Below are 11,116 nucleotides of genomic sequence, written 5' to 3'. Positions count from 1 at the left end.
GTCGTCAAATCTGTTGTCATCACCATCGTTTCTCTTCTTCATTCACTTCTTCATCTTCCTTCTCTCTTGTTTCTCATATTTGTATCCTATAGATCGATAGGATCAGATCTCACCCTGGTGTTTTTGGCCACGATAATAGGGGCACGAACCACCTCTTTAGACCAAACCTTGGCAGTGATGGAGCGTGCCGGTAACTAGGTGGAACAAAGCATCGTTGTTGGCGAACACTGTGAACGACTTGTCGTCGAAGAAGTTAAAGACATAATAGGATGTGTAGGTGTCGGGATCAGGTCCGACGTAAATTTTGTTAGGGAAGAGGGCAGCGAAGATAAAATTGAGAGGGAGGCACGTGGTGGTGGTTTGGGTGGTGGCGCTATGTCTGGTGAGGGATGGGTTTCAACCGTTAGGTTGAAAATGGGTGTAGAAAGATTATTTTACATAAGGGTAAAATGGGAATTATGAAGAATAATTTTTGTTAATGGGTGTAGAAAGATAATTTTTGGGTCTAAATAAAGCTACTCAATAATAAAATAGAAAATAAAAGGTTCCTATTTGAACTAAAATTCGGACTTCTCAGCAAATCGGTCTTTTAACCAACCAATTCAACTCCGATTTGGTCCCAAAGGTCTCGTTTGAAATCTTAAGTCGTCCCCTACAAATCCACAGAAGGAATCTTCCCCAAAATATGTCATCTTGACCTCCAAAATACCAACAATGTCCAGAAACGTCAATCTGAAAAAGCTGCATGTTGGGTCTTTATTTCATTGCCACGGCCAAACGACTTAGTAGAAAAATCTGAAATTTTGATACAATCATCTTGAAAGACTCACAAACATACTCCAATTGGAATCACTCTAAAAGTCATCCATTTGATTACTTTATGCTCAAGAGGAAGTCGAATGTCCTACGTTAGAAATACAACTCAAAATATCAAAATCTCACCAAAATAATCAATAAATTATTACTAAGATTAGGGTAAAATATATAGTAAAATATTGACTCATCATATGCAAAATAGGAGTGAAAAATAAACTTTTCGGGTGTCTAGGCTAATTTTAGTGGAGCAAGAGGCTAATTAACTACATCAAGACAAATGCATGAAACTGCAACGGTTTTGGAGATGAAATGGACATAGAAATGCTATTCAATGGACTTTAGGAGAGACTTAATTCCTAGCTTTTATTTAGTTTTTCCGTTTAGTTTTCATTTTCTTAAATAAGGACTTAAAGTCGATTAGGATTAGTAATTAGTAGGCATTTAATATGCCTGCCGTGTGTCATATACAAGGAGATTCCTTCTCCTTGTGAGGAGGGAGAAGTCAGCCACCAAAACAAAAAAAAGCACAATTCATATTTTAGATAGGGGGCTGCGGCGAGGAAGGGAAGAGGTAGAAGTTTTATTTGGTTTTTTTTGTTTTTCTTTTCTAGGGCTACGATATAGCCTAATCATGAATACTTAACTGCCTTGTGGCATTGTTCATATCAAGTTTTTCTTTTTTATTGAGTATCTTTTGCTAATCGTAATGCACTTGATTTTTATTTAGATGCTTGATCACCATCTTACTTTTAGTTAAGTTGATTTGATGCAAGTTAGAGTAGATACAATACTTAATTTGGGTTTAGCTTCTTGCAATTGATATCATAAACATCTATTTGTAGATGCCATGCAATTAGGGTTTATGTGATTTTCCAACGATTTTCATAGAGCTTAATGGATTATTACTTGTTTAAATTCATCTAGATGCCATAGAGGGTTAATATGTGAGGATACTTTTAATGCAACCAAATGCCATGGCCGTTGAATAATTTAGGAAAAATCGATCATCAATATTGGAGAACTACTTGAGCATAACATATTAAGGGAATTAAGTAGAATTGGTTACAGTGAATTCGGATGCCCTAGGTTTTCTTTTCTTATATTTTAATCTTATTATTTTATGCATTTTATTTTTAAGTTGTATTTCATTTTAGTTTAATTCAAATCATATTTATCTTTTTCGTTAAAACTTCTCAATTATAATTTGTTTCAATTTCATGAAGAAGACCTTAGAATCAATTCGATCTCTGTGGGATGATATCCACGCTTATATGCTATATTGTCATATGATTCGTATACTTGTGAGCACCAAAATTTGAGACTTAATGATGTTAATTTTGGTTATCTAATTTTCACAACAAGTTTCTGGCTCCGTTGTCAAGGATCTAATTTGATTTTATTACTTACTTAATTGGATTGTTACATCTTTTAGTTGGTTAACTTTACTGTTAATTATTAGTTTTTAATAATAAATTATTTTCTTGAGTCTTTTGTTTAGCTTTCCCATTTGTTTATTGTTTTTGCAAAAAACTGGAGCCACCTGACGAGTATAGATCCTCTTCGGATCTAAAAAAACTAAGCCTAAGGATCAAATAATCTAGGTCGTTGAAATTTGATCCAACGGCTACAATTATTATAACTTTTAGGAAGGGGGCCTGTTTATAGCTGTTGGATCAAATTTCAACGACTCGGATCATTTGATCCTTAGGCTCAGTTTTTTTAGATCTGAAGATGATCTGTACTCCTACCTGACCACATGCTGTTGGTAGGAAAATTCAAGTTTGGGGTGGATTTTTATCTACATCTTCTCTTGCCCGTCCCCTTTAAACCCGAGAAGTTTCTTTAGCTTTATGCATTTATTTTTCTTTTTATGTACCTTTGTTGTCTATTTTCATTATTCTTATCTTCATTTTTTAGTCCTTTTGTTTTAGTCTAAAAAATAATAATACATAAAAAAGATAACATTTCAAAAAATCCAAATTTTTTTTTTAAGTTGTTTTTTGGTAGCTACTTCCCAATTCAGTGATGAGATTCGGTCTTCATTTTGATGTGAAATATTCTAACACTCAAATTAAAACCCTATGATTGTAGTATATGAAAGTAGGGATCGTTTTAGGTCGGGGATTAGAAGGGCTGCTAATCAACAAAAATAAGACTTAAAAACACTTAACTAGGCATGAAAATACTAAACTAGACTCTTATGACTCAAAATTGACTCAAACTACTTAAAACAGCACAAAACAATAAAAAAGACTCAATTCTAGACCTAACAAGTGATTTTGACGAAAATCAACTTAATGTGACTCAAAAGATTAAAAGAAAACAGATTATGACTCAACTAACAAGACTTAATGAAAGGGGGATTGTTTTTGACGAATTTAAAACTTAAAACAAAAACTTTGCATAAAACACTTTATAAAAACGAATTTGGTGAATTTAAAAGGGTGAAAGGCTAGTTAGAGGATCCTTCTCCACACATGACATATGCATACAAACCAATTTCTAGTTATTATTCCTTTAGACTATGAATGACAACACCGCAAGTTAATCGTGATAGCACAAATTAACCATCAGATTTTCCTTAACTCATTGAATTGGATGGAAAACGCATCGCAACCAAATTATCCTTATCAAGTTCCCTAACTATGGAAAGCATGATAGAAAGACATACCAAAGGTCATTAAGTTCTTTGAAAACCATAAGCATTGACGAAGCATTCGTAACTATGAAAAGCATGATACTCCTACCAAGGATTTACTTAACACAATCATGACTAGTGACTTCCACTACTTGTGAATATAAGTTCATAACGATTAGATGAAACTCCCTTATACTCTAGCATCAAATTCATGCATGCAAATTAAGTGTCGACCCTTAGTCTACATACATAAACAAGTTTTGATAACTCAAATAAGCAAATCACATTCAAGACTCAAGAAACAATAACTGGACGTAATCAGTTCATATAAAACATATAATCATGGCTTCGAATTCACCTCTAACTATAAATAAATTAGTTCCTCATGTCTTTGAAAACATAAAACCAAATTAAAACAAACATTGAACTAAAACTTAGGATAGAATACACCTAGAAATGTTCTAGCAATCCAAACTTGAATGGCAGGCACGACTCCAAGGGTCTCCTCTCCTTCCTTCCTTGCAAATATGCGCAGAAGTATGTATTTTCTGATGTTTTGGCTCTTGTATGTGTGGTGCCCAAAATTGTGGTGGTGAATATATATTTATAGGCCTAGGGTTTGCACAATTTATGAAGGAAAAAGGATTGCACAATCCTAGGATGAAAGGGAGTAGGATACACGGCAGGTTTCTAGAAGAGAATGGATTAAATTCGTCAGATTTCTAGGGGAAAAAGGGATCAAGTTATTTGCATTGTTTCAGGGTGTTGATGCACAAAACCGGGGGTCTGAGAACAATGTAAATCTGATCGTGAATCTGTAAGAAAGTAAATAACACATGATGTATCGTGGTTCACCCCAATGTTTGGGCTACGTCTACACTGATATTATATTTCTCTGAGAGGATTGTGAGGGAGAGAGTCTCTATAATGAGAGTGAGGCTTTGCTCTGAATATGAGAGACTTTGAGAGGGTGAGGGGACTTTAGGGATTTCAGGCCTAAGAATTGGCCTTCTTCAATGAGGAGGGTGAGGAGTCCTTTTATAGAATAAGGGCTCCTCACTTATTACATATTTGCCCCTTCATTTATTACGTAATTACATTTAAGTCCCCTGAGTATTTATACGAGGTCTAAATACGGAGGCCCTAAGTATGGTATAAACAGTAGTCCCCCAAGTCTTCAGTCAAGAGAATCTTTTGGCTGGAGACTTGAAATTTAGTCCATGTGTGGGCCGAAGTAACTAGATGTTGTCTTGAACTGATGCTCGATATGAGGCAGTGCTCAATCTGAAGTGATGCTCAACTAGAAGTAGCACATGTTGCGAGATTGCTCGGTCCAAATTCACCTCTAACCCTTGTGCTGCAGCAAAGGAGAGGAAGAAGAAGTGCTTGAAGGTTCTAGCTGTTCAACATTGAATCGTTGGAATATTTAGGTGTTCTCTTTCTTATATTTACAATGTATAAATCTGTTTTCCTTTGTTTTGTGAACATGAGGAACTAAGCCTTTTTGGCTAGGGGGTTATTCAATACCATGATTATGCTTGCAAGATGAATTGATTACGTCTAATTGTTATTTCATGAATTGTGAATGCAATTTGCTTAACCGTTTGATTGATGACTTATTTTTGTGTGTTGATTAAGGTGGCCAACTTAGGTTTCATGCAGGAATTTGAAGCTAAAATATAAGGAAGTTTCACCTAATAGTTACAACCTTATATTTGCAAGTAGTGGAGGTCGCTTATAAACGATCGTGTTAAGTGAATTCTTGGCAAACGTTTCATGCTTTTCATAGTAACAATTGCCTCGTCAATGCTTATAGTCTTCATGAAGCTTAATGATCTTTGATTGTATCTTTATTGTGCTTTTCACGTAAGGGACTTTTAGAGAATGTTTTGAGTTGTTGCATGTGCATTCCCATCCAATTCAATAACTTAAGGAAGACTTGAAGGTTAAAAAAGTGTTATCACAGTAGCTTATGTTGCTTTGGTTGGCTCGGCTTGTGGCGTTGAAGGTGAGGGAGTCCCTTTTATAGAATAAGGGCTTGCTCCTCAATACATAAATATGGGCTAGAGTTGATGCTCGCGGCGAGGCGGTTGCTCAGCTAGCGGCGATGCTCTCTAATGAAGGTGAGGGAGTCCCTTTTATAAAATAAGGGCTTGCTCTTCAGTACATAAATATGGGCTAGAGTTGATGCTCGCAGCGAGGCGGTTGCTCAGCTGGCGGCGATGCTCTTTAATGAAGGTGAGGGAGTCCCTTTTATAAAATAAGTGCTAGCTCCTCAGTACATGAATTATGGGTGCTCTCTAATGAAAGTGAAGGAGTCATTTTTATAGAATAAGGGCTCGCTTCTCAATACATAAGTGATGGGTTAGGAATGCTGCTCGCGGTTGCTCAGTTGGTGGCGATGTTCTCTAATGATGGTGAGGGAGTCATTTTTATAGAATAAGGGCTCGCCCTTCAATAAATAAGTGATGGGTTATGAGTGATGCTTGCGGCGAGGCGGTTGCTCAGCAGGCGACGATGCTCTCTAATGAAGGTGAGGGAGTTTCTTTTATAAAATAAGGGATCGCTCCTCAGTACATGAATAATGGGTGCTCTCTAATAAAAGTGAGGGAGTCCCTTTTATAGAATAAGGGCTCGCTCCTCAGTACATAAATAATGGGCTAAGTCCCCCAAGTATTTTTCATGAGGCCCAGTTAAGGCCCAATATATGGTATATAATGTAGTCCCCCAAGTCTTCGGTCAATAGAGTTTATTGGCTGGAGACTTCAAATTGAATCCATGTATGGGCCGAAGTGACGGTTGTTCGGAGGCGGTATTTGTATACCCTGCACTGAAGCTTTGTAGGTGAAGCTTTGCAAGTGAAGCTTTTGAAGTTGGAGCTCTCGAAGCTGGAGCTTTGTAAATGAAGCTTTCGAAGCTGATTGATATGAGTGATACTCATGAATGTTTATGTTGATTGACATGAGTGATGCTCATGGATGTTAACATGAGTGATGCTCATGAATGTTGACATGAATGATGGTCATGAATGTTTATGTATGATTGACATGAGTGATGCTCATGAATGTTTATGTATGATTGACATGAGTGATGCTCATGTATAATTTTGGAGTACTGGACGTACTTTTGATCACCTGGTTGGTGATAATAGCGGCTGGCTGCCGAATAATTTTGGAGTACTGGGTGTACTTTTGATCACTTAGTGGGTGATAATAGCGGCAGGCTGCCAAATAATTTTGGAGTACTGGGCGTACTTTTGATCACCTGGTAATAGCGGCAGGCTGCCGAATAATTTTTGTAGTACTGAACGTATTTTTGATCACTTGGTTGGTGATAATAGAAGGCCTGGCTCTTTTGGGCATATGGGCCTTCGCCCTCCACATAACATTCCAGCCCATTGTTTTGGGCTTGTCGTTTTTTTTTTCATTTTTCATTTTTTATTATTACCCTCTGATAAGGTTATACAGATATCTCCGAAAGATAAGAAAAATAAACCACATCATTCAAAAGTAAGAAAAGTAAATCACATCTTTCTGGTGGGGTGTTTATTCCTTGCTTTTACAGTGTCTCCATGTGACTCCATTTTGCTTTCTGCTTTTTCTCGATTTTTTCTGCTTTACTTTTGCTTTCGGCCTGGTTGCTGCTGGGATTTATTTTCAGCCTAGTTGCTGCTGGGACCTTGTAGTGGGATGGCAAACAGCTTGGCATCATTAGATGTCTGAATTCCTTTATCATCGTGGTCGCTGGACCATTTTCCAGCTGTGTGTTTAACGGAACCTGTTTTACCTTCACTGCTTTTCCAGTCAGATGTCACCAGCGGTGGAGCCATGGATGTGGAACAGGAACTGCCGTGGAGAAAAGATTGCACTTTCCATTTGGTGGAGGTATCTGGTCCTGATCTCCATCTCTTGGAACTTGCCTAGAAATTGGCTTCTCTGAATCCACAGTATTTTCGAGAAAATGGGTTTCTTTCTGGGTTTTTTTTCAGTTTCATACCTATTCTCCTGCTTTTTATTTTATTTTATTTATTGAGAATAGAAGAAAATAGAATAACATAGACAACAATGGCATACACTACAATCCTCCTCTGCTGCTTCACCATTCCCAGAAACAAAAATTCCATTTGCAGAATCAAGGATATCACAACCCTTATCCAGAATACGTACCTGCTGAGAAATTGGAGCTCCACCATAAGCAACAACAATCTTCACCCTACTCTGATAACCAAATTTCTTAGCTTCCTCATGAATCTGACCAGCCAGCTCTCTCGTTGGAGACAAGATGAGGGCGGAGAGGAACACGCCGCGAGCCGGTGACAACCCCATACCGTTCTATAAGACCCTACTGATAATAGGGAAGTAAATTGCAGCCGTTTTGCCGGACCTAGTCTGACCACATGCCATTAAGTCGCGACCAACCATGGCTATCAGAATAGTGTGGCGCTGAATCGACGTGGGCTTCACGTACTTGCACCGGCTAAATTAATCTCGACAAATGTGTCCACCAGTGGTGGAATGTCCTCGTCGCTCGCCTCCACCGAGATGTCTTCATAGGCGTCGAAATTGATACCGCCATTTCCATCGCCTTCGTCCTAAGTGACTTTGAGCTCAAATTCCTAAGAGACATTATCAAACGGGTTGGGCACAGTTCGGCGAGTCAGGTTCCAAGTTAACTCGGTGAAGGAATCGGACCAAGGCATTGTCATCTCCAATGGCTTTTTTTTTGTAAAACAAATTCTCAAATGAAAAATGGGGAGAAAATGAAATGACTGTAGAGAGAGATTAAAGGTTTTGGGGATCCGTACGGACGGAGGTTTTTCTAGAGAGGGAGAGTGGCTGATGAGAGAAAGAGATATGCGAAGGTTTTCTGGAAAACCCCAAAGAGTGATGTTTTTGGGTTCTTGGTTTCTGCAGATTCAAGGTGGAGTGTGAAAAATTAAGATAGAACCGACATAGTTTTTCGTGTTGATTCCCATAGACGGCGCCAAATGTTGATGCACAAAATCGGAGGTCTTGGAACAACGTAAATCCGACTGTGAATCTGCAAAAAAGTAAATAACACAGGATGTATTGTGGTTCACCCCAATGTTTGGGTTATGTCCACACTGATATTGTATTTCTCTGAGAGGATTGTGAGGGAGAAAGCCTCTGTAATGAGAGTGAGGCTTTGCTCTGAATATAAGAGACTTTGAGAGGGTGAGGGAGCTTTGGAGATCTCAGGCCTAAGAATTGGCCTCCTTCAATGAGGAGGGTGAGGAGTCCTTTTATAGAATAAGGGCTCCTCACTTCTTATATATTTGCCCCTTCATTTATTACATAATTACATTTGAGTCCTCTGAGTATTTATACGAGGTCTAAATACGGAGGCCCTAAGTATGGTATAAACATAGGGCTTCTAAAATTAGATATTAGGTATTCTAATGTGATAAGGAGTCCCCCTTGCAGTTGGAATTAAGGTAGGATAAGATTAGGATAAGATACGATAAGATAAGATAATGTTAGTTTTCATAAGATAAGGTTGGATAATGTTTTGGATAATGTTCTTTCTTTTTGGCTGATTCCTTATCTTCTTTGTCTTGAATTCATTTCTTCCAGATCTTTAGCACTTTCCTAGCATTTTTTAACTTCAAAAATGTCCATCCACCTTGCTCCATGCATGTGCTATCCATTCTTGGCCTAAAACTGCTTCAAAATGCTCCAAATTGCACTTTCTTGCCAACTTTGTCATTTGGACCTACAAACACACGAAAGTAGCTTAAATCACTATAATAAACATAAACTAACTATGAAAATGCAAGAAAACAAGCTAACTAAGTTGCATAAATATGCTCCTATCACATTTTTCATAATTTTCAAGAAATTTAATCTTGACATTAGTTCTTTACATTAACTTTGTTTTAACCATTTTTTTTTTATCATGATTTGTAAAACTTATATGCACATAGCCTTATTGATATGAAACCAGAGCATGATTTAAAGTTTCATACGTGAATCTAGTGAGCTTATATAATCCTTGTGAGCTTTTCGAGCCTAAAATAGATTGAACCATTATGCATCTCTAGAACTTGCTTTATACCTCTTGTTACATTCATCAATTTATGTAAAATTCTAGAAATAACATAGGCTTTTTTTTTTCTTTCATTTGAGCCTTTCTAGCCAACCCTTATGATTATTTTCCCTAGTTAGCCATTTTGAGCCTTTTTTATTTATTTATTTATTTTTTACTTCATTAACCTATCCCTAGCTAGCCTTGTAAAGAATTTCCTACCCGTTTAAAAAGCTTGTAGAGTAATATGTTTTTTTTTAAAGGAGAGAATGCCAAGTGTTGGGGCTTAAATATTATAATAGAAAGGGTTTTTTTATCACAAATGTTCTCTGAAATTGATCTTCATCATCAAGATAGTCCCTGAAATTGAAAAACCAATGTAGTCCCTGAAATATAGGAGTTGCAAATCAATGTGGTCCTTTTGTCACAATTCTGTTAAAATTCTATTAAGTGCTAATGTGGCACATAAATGGGCCCCATAAGTCCTTTTTTTTCTCACAAATCTCCTTGAATTTGACCTACGACATCAAAATGTTCCCTAAAATTGACCCGCGACATCAAAATGATCTTGAAAATGAAAATTGATCAATGTAGTCTTGCAAGTGTCTCAAATCAATGCAGTTCTTCCATCACAAATCTGTCAAAAATTCTGTAATATGCTAATGTGACACATAAATGGATATCACAAGTCTAATTAGATTTAAAAAAAAATTATAAATAGGCTTAATAATTTCATAGTTAATAAAAAAATTGTCAACCCAAAACCTATTCCTACAATCACCTCCGATCCCAGTCCGCATTTCTCCACCTCCTTTGCTCTCTATTCTATTAAAAAAAATTCTTAAGATACACACTTCGACAACCTTCACCGAATTGAACTTGGATCGAAATCACCTTTAGTGATGGCTTGGCCAATTGGCAACGACTTCTAGGACATCACCGTTAACATTAGGCGATCAACATCCTCACAACCTTAATCTTGGAGAGCTTGTTTGGTGTTTCCCTGGGGTCTGGTGATGCAAAGAACGGTGAGGTCTGCCTTGAGATAATGAGGTTATAATCGAGGTGCGTTTATTATTGGTTGACAAATATTTCCACACCCCCTCTTAGGCCTTGGTTAAGCCATGTGACTTTGAGAATTTATGGAAATGATCTCTTTTCAGAGTAGGCCCTACTATAAGAAAAAAAAATTCATTGTGCAAAAAGGTATTTAGACAACTTTTTTAATTAATTATTAAACCCAAATCAACACATACCAAATTTTTTTACAGAATTGTGACGGAATGATCATATTGATTTGCCACCCTATTTTCAAGGACCATCTTATGTTCAAAGTTGCTTCAAGTGGTTTGAAAGTATAGTTGAATCTCTCTAGTGTGAAGAAATGTTCTAATGTTCCAATTTTCATAGATTTTTGTATTTTCCATATCCTTTTGTTGTGTAGCCAGTAGTCCTTAACCCTATTACAACCATAATAAAGATCTTTTGATCCAAAAAATTACTTGATATTGATACCGAGCTAGGTGAACAAGCAAGCATATGATGGCATGTTTTGTGAGATCATTTGAGTGAAATACTTTAACCCACAAATATGAGTGAATGAGTATATGCCTTGTG

The 11,116-nt window shown here is 37.0% G+C and overlaps 1 protein-coding gene across 1 annotated transcript; it reads right to left on the bottom strand.

Moving 5' to 3' along the window:
- Positions 1-7,264: 7,264 nt before the first annotated feature.
- On the bottom strand, positions 7,265-7,779 carry LOC139197725 (DEAD-box ATP-dependent RNA helicase 52C-like). Its single transcript, XM_070825677.1, has 2 exons — positions 7,528-7,779; positions 7,265-7,426 (listed from the first exon to the last, which is right to left on the bottom strand). Exons 1-2 carry the CDS (start codon positions 7,777-7,779, stop codon positions 7,265-7,267), a joined length of 414 nt encoding a protein of 137 aa, XP_070681778.1.
- Positions 7,780-11,116: the final 3,337 nt, after the last annotated feature.

Source organism: Malus domestica, chromosome 07, assembly GCF_042453785.1.
Source record: "Malus domestica chromosome 07, GDT2T_hap1".
Lineage (NCBI taxonomy): Eukaryota > Viridiplantae > Streptophyta > Magnoliopsida > Rosales > Rosaceae > Malus > Malus domestica.
Note: the sequence above shows the minus strand (reverse complement) of the source record. Positions and strands in the feature narration are given on the sequence as shown.

Bases quoted from the DNA above. Each gene is read 5' to 3' on its own strand.
- LOC139197725 (XM_070825677.1), bottom strand. From the start codon at position 7,779: ATGGGGTTGTCACCGGCTCGCGGCGTGTTCCTCTCCGCCCTCATCTTG. The intron at 7,427-7,527 runs GTATGCCATTGT...AAAAAAACCCAG, and splicing joins CAGCAGAGGAGGATTGTAGT to AAAGAAACCCATTTTCTCGA.